Source organism: Calypte anna, chromosome 3 (assembly GCF_003957555.1).
Source record: "Calypte anna isolate BGI_N300 chromosome 3, bCalAnn1_v1.p, whole genome shotgun sequence".
NCBI lineage: Eukaryota > Metazoa > Chordata > Aves > Apodiformes > Trochilidae > Calypte > Calypte anna.
The window spans coordinates 33,714,468-33,730,577 of NC_044246.1; the positions used below are offsets into that span (position 1 = coordinate 33,714,468).

The following is a 16,110-nucleotide window of genomic DNA, read 5'->3' on the forward strand; positions in this document are numbered from 1 at the left end:
AGAACAGATCAAGGGAAACATAAACCCTTCCACATTTGTAAAATCTGAAAAAATTCACCTTTTCTGATGTATCTATATACCATTTTTTCTCCAGCTGGAAACTGCATTGTTTTGCCCTTTGTATAGCTGTTATTTAACCAAACAGGGGGTGGGCTTGAGCCTGCAGAACAATGTCAGTGCCCTTGGAGGGTCCCCTGCATTGCCTCTGACACCCATGACCAGCCAGGGGGAGATAGGAAGGTGTGTGGGTGCTGGAGGGGCATGCTGAGCCTGTGTGTACAACCTTCTCAGGTACCATTTACTCCTCTGGGTAAGCTCAAATGTCCCTGTCAGAGACTACTGGCACAGCCATGTTGTTCCACGTCTACATCCATTGGAATTCTCAAATTGCCATCACATCCAACAGTATCTTCCTCGCACAAAGGGTCTCCTGCTACAGCTTTTAGGCAGGATTTGGCTTTCTGGGATGCTAAGTTCCCTTACTTTAACAGATTTTCATCCAGGTTCCTTTGCTAAAACTGTTCACCCAAATATTCAGATCTCTGAGTTTGGTTGTGGTTTTTTTGTTTGTTTGTTTGTTTGGCTGGGGTTTTTTGTTTGGTTGGTTTTGGTTTGGTTTTTTTTTTAATGTAGCTGTCATGCCTTGCTAGTGGAGTTTACTTTCTTTCAGGAGCAGCTGGTGCCCCATGTGAGAACTGCATCTGTAGTTAACTAGTCAGTGTTAAGTCAGCTCTTGATTCATAATCCACAAAAGGCCTTTCCAAGCCTCACTCAGGGTGCAGGTGGCATTTCATGTCCAAGGTTAGCTAAGCTCCATACCCCACTGCATGAGTGCTGCTGTTGGACTGTGTGCCACATCCTTGAGAAGGCCCCTAAGGAAGGGGAGAATTGAAGCCAAAGGGGGGTAACAAAACCGTGATGCTTAAGCAGTAGGAGCAGTATTCAGAGTAATGAGGGGAACACTGAAAAGTGAGAAGTGGAGAAAGTTTTCCAGTGTGTCTCTCTTCAGTGTGGAGCCAACAGGCTGCAACAGGCAGCAATATATTGAATGTGTGGTATTATAAATGTGCTTTACCTCAAGCTGTCTGAAACTCTGTCATCTAAAGGCTCCTTCTCTTTGGTATGCTGCTTTGTTTCTAAAAACGTCTCTCAGGTTTTAGCAGTCAGGTTCTAGAAGGAAATATTCCAGGAGCGGTGAAAGACAGTCTTCTGGAGACGCCCATAACTAAGGGCTGGGACCGGTTCCCTTTTTTCTCATCACAGCGTGCCTGTGACATCTTGTAATTTGGCTTCCCACCTCAGTTCTGGGCTACAATTCCCACCTTGCGCATGCCTGCTTAAATCTCATCCTGGTCTCAGGTTCCAATTCAGGGTGCAGTGATCACCTTGCTCTGAAAAAAACTCCAGATGCAGTTCTGCAGGGGGCTGCCCCATACCAAGGATGGATGAGCAAGCCCAGGTTTGGCTTCCCGTATCTGACCAAGCCCTCCAACAACATCCTCACTGCAACAGCATACCAGGGCATGCAGCCTCCTATTTTTGCTATGAAAGCACTGTTCAGCTCACTAGTTAACACTGTCTTCACCTCATTTCAAACACCGCAAGCTGATCAAAATGCACACATGCAACACCTGGAGCCCAAAAGGAGACTGTGTGCCCACTGGTAGCAGTAGAGAAACCCGTGGTGTGCTCCCGTGGGCAGGAGGGTCTGAGCAGCTTGGCCATGAGATCTGGAGCAGCAAGTGAGGCTGAATCCTGCAGCAGGTACGTCCAGCTGCAGAAGTGTAGACAGATTTCAGAGGCACTTGGTGCCATGGGGCTGTGCAGCAGCGTGCCAGGACAGGTGTCTGGGCAGAAGCAGGTGTGAAGCTGGCACCTGCTACATTCCTCTGCAAAACCTGCCCCGGTTATTTGGCTTTCTCTGAATCGTGCGTTTGTTTGGTCTGCTCGTTGAGGTTTTTGGCCAGAAAATAGGGTGTTTAATTTTCCTAGTGCCTGTAGAAAACCTTTTATCTTGCTTCTCCCTCCATAGCAGACAATAACTGTAATGTCTATTTTCATTTGGTTTGGTTGTTTGGGTTGCTTTTTGTTTGTTTGTTTGTTGTTTCTTTTTTCTTAGTTTCGACAGCAGATGACCCGTTACTATTACGAAAATACGAGTATCCCTAGAGATGCAGCAAAAAGTAGATGCAGGCTGTGGGTTGGCAGGGCGGGGAGAAGAACCAGACAAGTCTGACTGGGAAGGGCATTGGAGGTCTAATAGCGTGTCTCTCCAGTGAAAGACGACTGAAGAAAAATGCAAGCCAGATGTGATGTGGAAGTTCCGAAAGAACCACAGGTGATACAAAGACGTAAGGACAACACCGTGTGGAAAGTTCTGTGCAGACATTCACGTGTGTGAATCCTGTGTGGGATACCCAACCCTTGTGTGGAGCACGCACGTCCACAGGAGATAGACACATGGCGCACCCCAGGGTGCCGAGGGATGGGCTCAGAGCTCTCCACCTCCCCAAGATTTTTTGGAGGAGCCAGGTAAGCCCACGCAAGGACAGGGGATACTGCCAGCACCGCCAGCAGACGCGGGCAGGACCGGGGCGGGCAGCAGGGGCCGGGCGGGCCGGGGCCGTGTCTCCGCGGGGGGCGGAGGGCCGGCGCCCGCCTCCGCTGGGCCGCCCCGCTGCAGTCTCCCGGCAGCCCGGGAGGAGGAGACGGCGGGGCGCGCAGGAAGCAGCGGGGCAGCCCCGCGGAGACGGACGCCGGGCGGGCGGCAGCACCGCGCCCCGTCGCCACTCTTGGCCCCATGGCAGGGCCCGCCGCCCCCAGCGGAGCTCCACCGCGGCCCCGAGCCGCCCTGCTGCTGCTGCTGCTGCTCGCTGCACTGCTGCCCGCCGCCGCACCAGGTAGGCAGCCACCCCGGGCGTCTCTGATTTGGGTCTGCTGGACCACGCGTGTGGCAGACGGCCCCCGCGCTCGCCCTGCCCGGGACGTCCCGTAGGGAGCGCGGCGGGACCCGGGGACTGTTTTGGGGAGCAGCGCTGAATGGTGACCGGGTGCTTTGGGAAGGTGCGGGCGGCGGTGCTTCCTGCCCCAGCCCGGCCCGGGGACCGGCGCCGAGGTGGCATCGCGGGGGGACATCCCGCCGAGAGGGGCAGAACCGCCCAACGTGCCCTGCGTCGCGGCTAAAGCACCTGCCGCTGCTCCGTGCTTGTGCCGTCCCTCCGTCGGTGCCGAGGGCGGGAGGCCTGGTGGCTTATCCCCTAGCAGGCTGGGAAGAGAGACCCGAGCCGGGAGGGAGGTCTGCAAAGTCGGGGCAAGTCCCGGCACTGTGGGAGTGGGGGGCCCCCGGGGCTCTAGGAGGCCGGGACCCTGCGCCTGAAGCAGTCCCGGCACGGACGTCCCCGGACAAACGTGAGCTGGGAACAACGGAGGCGCCTTCCCTCCTGCCTTTGGCAAGTGTGTGCCGTGTTCCCGCAGGCAGCGGGTGCTGGTCCTTTCGTCCCGTCGGGGCGCGGGTGAAGAGCCCCGCTCTCTCGATTAAGGCGTTGACATCGGGGAGCCCCCGCGCTGAGCATCTCTCTGGAAAGTCGGGAGAGAACCGTCTTTTTTTTTTTTTTTTTTTTTTTTTTTTCATTGCTGCCTCCGGAGTCCTGTGGATCGGACCCTGGATCAGCCTGGGGGAGTCTGGGGCTGCTGTCAGGATTCCCCGGGCTCTCAGCCTTTGCTTTAAAATGCTCCGGAGGTGGGGTTGTGGGGTGCAGCAGCAGATCTTCCCCCTCCTTTTCCGCTGGAAGCAGCGTAGATTACTGCAGCCCCTGTGGCACTGTTTGCACCACAGTCAAGGCAGAGCCCTGAATTTGTCTCAGCTTGTGCCCACAAGGTCTTTGCACCAGCGCATGGCTAGAGGCAGGGTATGGAGGGACATGCAGAGGCATTTCAGCACCAGATTTTGACTTCTGGGCTTACAGTGGCTAGGGTGGTATGGGGACACCTGCTCCCTGGCTCTGGATGTGGTGGCTCTTCTGTCTCCAACCCAGTGCTGTAGTCATAGAGGAGCCAGCCAAACAACGACAGCATCTCTCCCCCCGACAGCTCGGGTCTAGGCAGAGAGCCCAGGACCTAATGTTACCCGTGGCTCCTGGTGAGTTTTAGTGTGCAGTTAAGCAAACTGGAAAGATCTGCTTAACCTGGCATAAGGAAAAGATCTTCAAGCCCTCTCTTTGTCGGCTGCTAAAGACGTGTGGCTCGCAGGGAGCATGGTTACAGAGTGCATTTATAGGATGCTGAGCACAGAGCAGCCTTGCCTGCAGGTGCCAGTGTATCCATTGCTGCCTCTCTTTCCTTGATGTGCTGTGCCCATCCAGGTTAAGCCTGGGATCCGTTCCTGGAAGTAGATTTGTAGAGCGCTGCTCTGTGGCAGTGGGAAATGGAGGGGGAACTAGATCTGCTGTCCCTGGGGCTTCCTGCTGGCAAGCAAGTGGAAAAGGAGGAAAGGAAACAAGGGAATTTGAGTGCTGATAGCATGGACGACATCCATGGGAAATGTCATAGCCTCTGAGGAAAAGTGTTAGCTGTTTTGTTCAGGCAGGCTTTTAGGTCTCTGACTGGATAGTATCTAAAGTGATTTTAGGGCAGCCTGAAACTTCACTGAAAAGTTTGGATGTAACATTCATAGTCTTTCTTCGCTTGCAGTTCCACACCAGCATGCTGTAAACCCAAGCCAATTTCTGAACAAACCCAAATGTCTTGGCATAGCACTGCATGGAGCTCTGCGTGCTTCCCAGCTACGGCCCTCTGGAGCACACCAAAACCTGCTGGAGTGGGAACACTGAGTTGTTAACCTCTGAGTGGCTGTAAAAGACTGGGGGTCAGCTGCATATGTGCACCTTGTTCCTCATGGTGCGGTGGCCACACTGAGTGGGCACCGCTTTCCGTCTCCAGTCTAGAAAGTAGTTAATAAGCCATTAAATCCAGACTGTCTCCTGAACAAGTGCAGTCTCAGGCAGAAGGGCTGGTGGGTGCTAAAGTTCTTTCTCAGGGGGTAAAAGCTATTGCTTAGTACCTTTGCTACCCTTGGCCCTGCTTTCTCACCTACCCATGTTTGAAATGGTCCCATCCTGTTCTCCTTTCCTCACCTTTCCAGCACACACTGTCTAGGTGACCTTTCCCAAACTCTGCACTTTGGACCTTTTTCCCAAGTGCCATGTCTGGGAGACAAGGAGTCTGCCTTGGCTCAGTAGAGGGGCTGTGACAAAGGAAGTGAAAGAGCCCTTCATTTTTTGTCCATGGAAAGAAAGAAAGAAAATACTTCTTCCCCAGTGATGGTCTGGCATTGGGCTGCTGCTGTCATTGACTGTGCTTCTGTTTATCAAAATGGAAAGTTGGTGTGGGGCCTGTGCCCACATTGCTGTGGGCAGTCTCTCAGGCCAAGGAAGTGTAAGAGGAGTATTCTGCTGGAACCAGTTTAGGGGGCAGATTCCATTTGTGTCTTGCCAAGACAAAATTTTGTTGCTTGCTGCGAGGTCCCACGTGTGGAAGGATAGATACTGATGGCAGAAAGCAGTCCTACTGTGTAAACCCTTCTCGGTTGTTTTTTTACAAACAGTCAGTACTTGAGCACCACCTGTGACCCGTGGGAGAATTCTGGGAGGAAAATTAAAGATGAGGCTGTGCTCAGAGTCAGAGCCTTTCTGACAGCAACACTAACTCTCATTTTCCCTCCTTATCGAGACTGTATTACGTAAACAGAGAAAGCAGAAAAGTCTCCAAGGGAATTTTCCACTTCATTTAGCTCTAAGGAATGTATCTTCTCAGTTATGTAGGACAATGCTGTAATGGTCCTAACTGTATAGCTCTGTACCAGCCTCTGGGTGTGTCAGAGACATGGAAGCTCTTGTGCTGTCCAAGTCTGTAATTCCAGCTCTTCAGACATGAACCGAGAGTGCCTGGACATGTGATTGAGAAGATGTTTTCAGAAGCTGATCTGTACAGAAGGAAAATAGGGGCTTAGTAGATGATGTAACAAAATGAACACATGGCATGCTTTCTCTCTCCTTCAGAGGGAACAGGACCTTATTTGAAAGATCCAGTGCATTGACACAATGACAAATGAGGCTTCTGAGTCTTAAGATAACTGAGGATAGACTTGATGCCTGCTGCAAGTTCTGTGTAGCTGTCTGCAGGTAGTCTGTTGTCTTCAGATCAGTGAAGCAAAGAAGTATTTTTACCAGACTCAGTTTATGGTACATGTCAAGGGCCCATGGTTTCTTCAGCTGGCAACTGTCACCCAGCTCTCCTCATCACTGGGGAAGTGTGGCTAAGGTGGCATTGGATGTGCAGGCAGGCATTGGGTCTCTTAGGTTTACACTGCTCTGCAGCTCAGGTAACACCAAGACTGGAACCTTTTCTTGACCCAAGCTCTCTAGAGTGAGGCTGTGTTTGGTAGCCTGAGTTTTTTTTTCTTCTGAGTTTTCTTCAGAGCCTTTTCTCTTCCCTTCCCCGGGGGGAGGAGGGAGCGTGGATGTTTAGCTGTACCTCCCGCAGACCCCTAACGCACTCGGCTCACGTCTCCAGAGGGAATGGCATAGGTGTTGATGTCCCTTTCTCTGGGGAGGCTCCGTGCTCTCCCCGGAGCTTTGGGCACACTGGGATCCTGTGCAGCCTCGCAAGGGCCACCCCGACCTTTCGGAGCAGGCAGGTGCCGGCGCTCCCCGCTCTGCTTCTCCTCACATCGCCCCTTATCCACTAAAACAGCAAGGGCTTCACCAGCACTTTGTACTACGGGATTGCTTTTATTCCTTTGAGAGCAGTTGAAGTTTCCTTTCCTTGAAACTATCACTGTTTTCCTTCTATTCCCTAAGGTGATAGGTCGCTTCACCTCTGCCAGCCCCTGCCCAGCATGAGAGGGACAGATGAACCATCTGCATGTGGGGCAGTAACATCCAGAGGGGAGCATCAGGTCTTGAAGCCAGGGAGTTCCTTTCTCTCTGGTTCATGCAGATCCAAGTACTTTGCTTCTATGTGGATTCAGAACCTGTATTTTTGCTATGTTTGCACTGACAACGTAGCTTCTAAGGAGAAGTATGGTTTATGTCCTCAGGGAAATAAAGGAGTGGGGTCTCATGGGTCTCATGAAGAAACAGGAGGTTGTCTGGAAAATCCTTCATTGTGTGTGACCCAGTAGAAAGCCTTTGAACTCAGGCTTACATTTTCTTATATGTTTGCTATACTTCTGCTTATTCTGCTGCACTGTTGGCTGCAAAACCCACAGTCTGAGTTAAATGTTCACAAACTGCAGTGCCAAAATAAGCCTTGCCAAGATCAAGACAGTGGCTTAAAAAGCACAAGATTTAAAAAGCAAGAACTGGTAAGATATTTTGCTTTTCTGTCAGTTCTTAGAGTCTCTGGGACACATGCTTTCCTCCACACCCAGGATTTAGATGGATGGTGTGTTTACTCTGCATCTCCACTGCCTGCCTCTTTCCAAAGGGGCACTTAGACTAGGGATGGGATTCTGCACTGACTCTACATTGCTAGATGGACTCCTGATGCTCTGATCCCAGCTCTCGTATCTATTATTACTTGCAGGCACCAGCAGTATTTGCCTGCAGCACCTCCTTAGTTGGATTAATTTCTTTTGGGGATGTACAAGCACCTGGAAAGTGTCAGGTTTCCCTGCTTCCTCATTAAACTTTAGGCAAACTTGTAATGAAAAGTAGCTTTTTCTCCTATTGACCACATGACTGAGTGCTGAACTACTATGCTGGCAGCAGAGTTAACAAGAGTGACATCAAACAGTATTTACATGGTGGCTCCTTCGTTGTGTGGTCTTGGCTTGCCTGGGGTGGTGGGAGGTTGAGTTGACAGCTCATGTGTTTCTGGTCCCTGGAAAGACCTGTACAGGCTGCAGAGTTCCCTTCTGCCTCCTTCAACCCCGGGCGGGGATCCTGGTGCACACCTCTCTCCAGACCTCTTGTCCTGTGTCTTGCCCTCTTAAGGCATGTGACTTCTTGGTTTCTGACACACATAGTTCTGCAGACAACAATTCATCCTCTGCAGTTGCCCAGGACTGCTGTCTGGCATGTGATGTAAGGTCTTCTCTCCTCTTCTGCCCCTCAGAATTTCTGCAGATGTATGTTCAAGTTTCAATGTTTTTTGTACTGCGTTTTCTGCATGGTTGAAATCTGTATAGGTTATGTCATATGCTTCCTGAGCAGCAGTCATCATCATACCTCTCATCAAACTCACAATCCCTGGCCCACCATTAGGTCTTCATAAAATACATTGACTCTGTGGAATGCAGAAACTCTTCCCATGTGCTAGGCTGGGGAGTGAACCCTGGCTGTGTACACCCCCATGCTGCAATGAGAGGTGAGCATGCTTTGGTGACTTTGAAATGGATCTCCACAGGTGGCTCCGTTTGCATTTGTGTAGGTGCTTGCATTTGGAAGGGTTGTTCTATACTTAAAGAAAATAGCCCCAAGGAGTGGAGAAGCAAGGGAAAGATCTAAGCTTTGTAGAAATTGCTGCTCTAAAGAGAGAGCTTTTCCTAAATCAAGTGAAACTTAGTTATATCAGTTGAAATACTGAAATCCTGTTATGAAGAAGTCAGTCCAACCTTCTTCTCACCCTGGAATAAAACTTAAGCAGTTAAATCTGCATCCAAATTTAACTATATATGTATTAAAAAGTGATCTGGAGGAGTGGGCATTTTAAATCACCTGTCTTCAGTGAATAACTTGGTCATCAGATCAGCTCTTTGTTAAACAGGGACTGTGAGCGTGTTCATATTTCATTGTTCCGGTGCAGCTTTTTTGCTATTACATCAAGTCCTCTTGGGCATCTTGCAATGGTCCCAATTCCAGCTTGTGAATCTTTCAGCCTGTAGAATTCTAGAGTTAAACTCATTATTTTTCCACTGGAGACGCCAGTTTTTCTTAATGTACACATCTGCTGTAAAAATAAGAGACAACTCCTCAAATGGTTATTTGTAATGATGTTTTCTGGATAGCTGGCTGCAGTATTTTGGCTGAAACTGGGATTTTTTCTTGGGGGGGGGGAAGTATAGAACTGCTGAAGCTGGAATGTTAGTTTTTCCTTGGTTCTAAAAAGAAGACAAAGTGCAGAGAAATGTAATACTTAGTGTAATTTCTCATGGTATTCTGTAATGGAATGCTTTATCCCTCCTCTCAGTGGCATCCTTGGAAGAGCATATGCGGAGGGAGGTTAATAACAGGCAACAGCTACTGAGTTTAACACTCCCACAACTGAAAACAGCAGATGTGGCTAGCAAACCATGCTGGTGGCTCGCAACTGCCAGCCCGAGCCCTGGGAGGAGGTCTTGCTTCATGTGGCAGCCTTGCTGAAGTACCTAACACTGTCAGAATCCAGCTTTGCATGAGCAACCGAGCTGCCCTTTCACATAGTCCGAATGTCTTTCCCTTTCATCACCTCTTGAAGACATGCCATTTGGTGACATAATTGTGTGGTCTTATGAGTTGGATGCTTTGCAGATGGCTCCACAGCTCACGCATGGGGAAGCTGTAGCAGTGTAAAGCTGACAGCAGTCTGGGTACTTGGAAGGTTTGCTGTACTTTGCAGGAGTGGGTGCCCTGGGTTGTATATTCACAGCCTTACTGCATGTGTCACCCAAGCTTTGCATCGGATTCTCTTCTAGCTTGCCACCAGTTCAACATCTCTGGTCTCACAAAGTAAAGGTATTATAAACACTTTTAAGAGCAAATGGCTGTAATGGAAAAGCTCCATCTGGCTTAGCTGGACTGAGACTTTAGCCTCATTTCAGGTCACGGGTACATAGTATAAGCATTTGGGATGTGGATGAAGTCTTATTCCTGGGAAGGTATACTGGAGATCAGAAGACCTAGTTTCATTCATAGGTCTGAGACACATTCAAAGAGACATCTCACCATTCCTGGGCTCCACTGTCCCATTTGAATGTTCTTTCTGTGGTGCGGTACCAGAAAACTTTCCAACCTAAGTTACTGTTTTCTTCTATGTGAAACTTTCCAAACAGGAAGTTGAATCTGAAATCTTTTGTGAGATGCACAGTAATAGCTTGGCAAACTGTTTTATCAAACCTTAGGACACTGAGACACTGTTGTATTGTCATCGCATGCAGCAGCCTTGCAAAGCAGTGAACAGACTGTCCTGTGAGGTGCAGAGGGGTGCATGGGCTCAAATTTCTCTCTGTGACTCAGGACACAGGTTCCTTTGCTGTCCCTGCTGCCCCCTTCTTGTGTATTGTGCTATGATTTGTGATGTACTTGTACACGCTTACCTGCTGTGTGTGGTGAAATCATGACAGCTGAAGGAAGTACATGCATGTTACTCTGCTGGTGTCTGCCTCTCCAGCCTGGGAATGTTAATCCAGCTGCACTACAGAGAGATGCTTGAGGATAAATTCAACTTAGTGACCAGGTCACATTTGTCTGGTGAAACAGCTGGTGAGCACAAGCTTGGAGAGGCTGAAAATGTAGAGTGTCTCAGTTTTCTATTTAGTCCAGTCAGTAAACTTCAGAGTTTACTTGGGACTGTTGAGAAAGTTCTTTTTAATTCCTGCATTTTGTTGACTTCTGTGTCTTTACCTTTGTGAGTGAAATGATTTACTATCAGATACCTGCTATGGTGTAGAATCTTAGAGTAGTTTTGGTGATGCTGGAGCCCTACTTCTGAGTCTCAGGTCCAAAGCTGTATGTATGCAGAGGAGAGAGAAAGAGATTCACTCGGTGAATTCAGATTGTAAGGACCTGAGTATCTTTCGCCACCATGATAGCCCACACATAGAAGTGCTGAATGGCATCCACATCTGGAAGTGTCGGGTGGTTGCAGACATGGGAGACGTTTCTCTCTTCCCTAATTCAACAGAAGATGAAGTAAAATGGAAAAATAAGCTCTTCTTTGATGGCACAGCTACAGTACCGAAAATCAAGAAAGTCTAAATTGTAAACAGCAATGTCATCAAGCCAAATTTTCTTGTTAGATGTGTATGTTAATGTATTTTTTTGTTTGCAGTGTGGTGATTGCTGTGCCAGAGTGCTGAGTTAATATTTTTCTCTCTTTATGGCTACCATAAGGCCAGTTAGCCGTCTGAGATCTGGAATACATTAAATCAGCACCAGGGGACCACTCAGCAGGTGCAGTGTGCGCCTTCATGAAAGCCTTTCCCAGTCAGGCTCAGAGCTGCTGGTTTCAATTGCTAGTGCAAGGTAATACCTGTTTATTGCCACGAGATGTCTCAGATCATACGTGCTTCTCAGCTGCCCTTGCAGCAGTTCAGTCTCCAGCGCAGAACGTGCCTTCGTGCCCCTGAAAGTGCCAATTGCTAAGGGTCAGACACTTGTGCAAACATAGGTGCTTTCCTCTGCCAAAAACCCTCCTTAAATTACTCCTGGGGAGGGTTGATGAGTGGTATGAGACACTGTGGGGTTCTGCTGGTGTTTGGTACCATGTTGTGCATGTTGGGGTAAAAACTCTTAGTTGATGATGTGACATGGGAATGGGAATGAGTGTGAAACCTTGGAGAGGTGGAAATAGATTTCAGCCCACCACTTTGGTAAAATTAAGACGTCTTTGTGTCTTTTTATTGGTGTAAGTCTGTCCTAGTGGTGGTGACAAGCTGGCTGTCCCATGTTGTGCTGGCATGGGGCTGTTGTAGATACTCAGGAAGGATGGTTTGGGCACAAGCTGTAGTGCGAGCACCTCTGGGAGAGGTTGGTTTCTACAACTCCTGTTGGGAACAGAGGAAAGCAACCATCCATGTATGTATGAGGGAGCAGGAAGAAAAGACAGACAGAAGGAATTTCCCTGAGCACCAACAGGCTGAGGGGAAGGATGCAAGTGCAGTGGAGAGTGCTGAAAAGAGAGTTCAGATAACTGGTAGACCTCAGGGTCTGGTGAGACTAAGCATCAGAGCAGCTGATAAGTTAGCATGGATGATTCAGAAAGATGTGCCTTGAGGTTGGAGGGTTATTTTCAGCATTTTGCCACCATTTTACCTGCTGCTTTCCTTGTAGTGAAGCAAGTTTTTTTCTGAAGACCAGTGCCTTGCAGAGCAAGCTGCAAATAATTGCAGAAAGGGTGGCAGGAGCAGACCCTAGGAATCCAAACATAAGGGCTTCCATAAAATTAGCTGTAGGGTCTGCAAGACCTTTTGACAAATGAGAAAGGAACCATTTGGCATTTGCAGGAGGGGCCTCTTGCAAATATATTTTTTAAGCTGCTTGTTCTGTATAAATATATATTTAAAACAAAAAACCCTCCACTTTTATTATGTCTATAAGCAGTCACTGTAAAAACTGAGAAGGTAAATAGTGAAACTTTGAAGTGTTTGCAGGAGCTCTTTTGTAATTTGGGGTCCCCTCTGTATGGAAAAAAATCACGGTGTTTCAGGAAACTTTGCTACTTTAACAAACCATTTGTGCTACTGGAAAGTAGCAAGTCGCCAGCCCGGAAGATGGTTTCAAGTTGTGTAAGCTGCATGTAATGCAGCTTTCTTTGTCCTGCTAGTAGTGGCCAGTCTTGTTTTGAAGGGTCCAAGTAAGAGCCTTGTCTCTGCTGTCACTGCTTCCCCAGCACTGGCCATGCAGAACATCCAGATCCAGGCTGCCCATAACTCCCCCTGAGTAACATCTCCTTGTGTGCCATGAAGGACTGGCCAACCCTGTGACAGTAGAAGATGTTATTGTACTAGAAGTAAGAATTGATTTTCAGCAAGAGCTGAAATGACTGGCCTTTTTTTTTTTTCTTCAACTTTTTTTTTGTCTTGACTTTTAACTTTTTTTTTTCTTCATTTTTTCTCTCCCAGCATCATTCCTCAGATCTCATCTTACCAGCAATGATTGTAGTACTCCTTCAATTCAACATTCACAAAAGAAAATTGAGAGCAAAGAGCAGAGCCTGCTAGTTTTGCACATGCATATGGATACTTACTCAGTTAATAAGTCCCTCTGTTAATAGATCCCCTGAAGTTAATGCTGGTACATGCAACAAGAGACATAGTAGGACTAGTAGAGTGATGATATCTGACTCAAAACACAAGCTTTTAGGAAAAATGCAGTTAATGGCTCTATGAATAAGTCTCTACTGAAATATTTTCAACATCCCATTCTTTTGTAAAATTTCTGACCTTACTGTGAAGGCTGAGGTAGCGTGCAAAAGGACAACATCAGATCTACTTCCCTTCTAATCTGTATGGCAGTGGTTGTAGGATATTGTGTTGTAGGGAAGATCTTACTGGATGTGTGGATGTTATTACATGTTCATCACACTGTTGCACTTAGGATATAGTAATGCTGTCATAGTTCCTTGTCTTGGAAATAGAAAGGAGCAGGTACTGAACAGAAAGAACCTGTTAGTGTTGGTTACTGCAATGAGTGAAGAGGATTTTCTTTAACAGAAAAGCCTCTACAACAGAAGAGTGCATGAAAGTGCATTTATATCAAGAAATTATTTCTGTCCTGTATCTCAATGAACATACCTATGAAGAAGAAAACAGAGTATGCCATATTAGTACACCCTTTAGCTCCACCCCTCCTTCCAAACCTTCTCCTTTGCGTGTTCAAACAAGGATACATGGATACCACAAAACAGGGTCCATGCACATTGGTCATGTATGACTCTGGTGATCTGCTTGCTATGGCACATTACAGGCTTTGGGGGTCTGCCAAGGTCCTTCCTGAGACTTGCTCACCTGACTTTTGCAGAGACTTTGTTGACTTGAAGGGCTGATTTTCTTCCCCCGCTGACCCTCTTGCTGTGTATCCCACTGGTGCTCTGTACTGCATGAGAAAAAGCCACACATTTTGTATCTCACTGTTGGGGAACAAACCGTGGGTTGGTTTCCAGTTATTTCTGGTTTTAGTTCTAGATATCCCTGGGCTAAGCCAAAGATGGCATAGATTCTCTTTTACAAACCTGCAGAGCTGTGAGTGCTATTTTCAATATGTTCAGCTGCTTTTCAAGGGTATTAATTGGGTAAAGTCTTTGCTGACTGTCCCAGATGTGTAAACTGATGGGGTGACTGCAAGTGGCTGCTGCCATTTGCATCAGTCTTCAGAGCTCAGTCTTCTGGCCATTTCCTTGGCATGCATTTTAGCAAGTATCCTTAAATTTTGCACTTCAGGAGACTTGAAGTGTGTGTTCCAGGGAACAAAGCTAAGTATGCACTTTTTGAAAGATCTTTTACAGTTAATAATGTGGAATAAAGTTATTTAGAAGAATCAGGGTTGGTGTTATTTCAAGACATGCATTGTGAACAGTTTTATATTACAGGTATATAAGAAATGCTTCATTGCTTTTTATTTACATTTTTTCGTGAAGAGGAAGAAGCAAAGACTGTGTTATTTTAGGATGTGCTTTTTCCAGTGCCTGTTAAGGAATTCAGTCTCTGGTGCTGCTAATGAAAGAGCAGAGACAAACATTGAGCCAGTCTTTTGTTCTTAGCCAACCTGTACCTTAAGAAACTCCCATTCTTTTGTGATTTTTGAAAGTTTTGCAATGCAAAATAAAAATGGAGACTTTAAACTTTTATTTTTCTTTAATGTATGATGAAGCTTGAATTCCTACTCTCTGACTTTGTGAGTCTGAGGCATTTTTGGCAGTTTATAGTGGAAAGTTGAACATTCCCTTCAGCTAGAGATGGAATGGAAAGACTTTACATAAACATGTGAGTCTCTGATAGATTAAAACATCTGTGCTACTATCCTGGGTAAGAGAGCAGGTTTAGATATACTGAGGTGTTTTGAGTGAGAGGTGTAAACCAAACCCCCCAAATGCAAGTAATCCAGAGCCCTTCAGGAGGATGATTGGGTGAATTTTGTGGTATGCATAAAGGAATGAAACAAAAGCAATCCCACACCATCCAAAGAACCAACACTTTGCATCCAAAACTAATCTTTGCTTCAGAAATCTCTCACTGACTCTTCTTATAATTTTGTGTGGGAGGTTGAAAATCAGTTTTCGGAGATTTCTGAAATTCCAGGACTCTAAAGGGCTGTTGAAGCCACGAGTTTTTTGGTGGTTGTAGCTTAGTTAGCACTTGTTAATCTTTCCAGAGATGACTGATGAGATGGTTATTTGGTGAGTGTTAAGGTGCTGCAGATGAATGTTATTTTTTCATAGTCTCTGTAGAGTGGGTATGTCAAGGTGAAGTTGAGAGAGTTGACAGTTCTATCCGAAGACCCAGCACCCTGAACCAGTGCAGAGGTTAGCTTTTGTCTCCTCCTTTGAGGATCTGCCATAAAACATCTCAGCAGAGAAGAATTGAATGAGGTTTGGAAGCAAATTAGGTGTTTGAATAGGAGTATTTCATTAAATGAAACCAAGCATATAAAGCGAATAATCTGAACTAAGCATATAAAGCTTTGTCTTTTATGGATGTGAGTAATCACTGTGCTTCCTACTGTGACTTTCCGTAAGTCTAGTTCATGTCTCCCATCAGGATAATTACACCCAATGTTTTCTTCAGCCCTTCAAAGATTCAGGGCCTCATTCTTCACTTGACTGCCTCTGTAACGTGCCATTGATTTTAACGAGATTGCACTGACATGGAAGCAGAGCAGTGGAGTGAAGTAATCCAGGTGCCTAGCACGAAGATGTTGCCATGGTTTAGTTAGCCTCCTAATGAACAGTGCAATTTTAGTAGGTGTGTTTTCCTCCCTAGAGATCTATGGGCATACCTGTAGGGAGGAGGACAGAGGTTGGCTCATGTGAGAGCATGCTCTAGCTCTGACCTCTGTCCCCTGCCAACCCACTTCAAAGCCAGCTCAGCTTGTTGGGACACTGGGAGGGGTAGCAGTGGTGGAGGGGATGCATGACAGCCCAGAAACAATACTCTCTCTTTTTTGCTACTTTGCCTGTGGATATCCTTTGGGGCCCACCTAGAGTGGAGCAGGCTGTCTCACCTGCAAACCATTCATCCAGGGGTGAGGATAAATGGGGATAGGCTGCAATGCTGCAGTGACTTCCAGACCCAGGTCCCATCTGTACACTGGAAATAGTGGCATCATGCAAGATCCATGATGGTATCAGTGCTGGAGAAAAGCGTATCCATGGGCTTGTGATCCTGGACAGAGCTGGGTCACTGTTCCCATCTAG

At 47.3% G+C, this 16,110-nt stretch overlaps 1 protein-coding gene across 1 annotated transcript in view; it reads left to right on the forward strand.

Annotated features, from left to right (window-relative positions):
• The first annotated feature begins 2,781 nt into the window (after window positions 1-2,781).
• Window positions 2,782-16,110, forward strand: part of FNDC1 (fibronectin type III domain containing 1) — a 68,607-nt gene continuing 55,278 nt past the window's right edge. Inside the window, exon 1 of the mRNA XM_030448592.1 lies at window positions 2,782-2,900. Coding sequence (XP_030304452.1) covers window positions 2,801-2,900 — 100 coding nt within the window. The 5' untranslated portion in view covers window positions 2,782-2,800. The remainder of the gene's footprint in view (window positions 2,901-16,110) is intronic.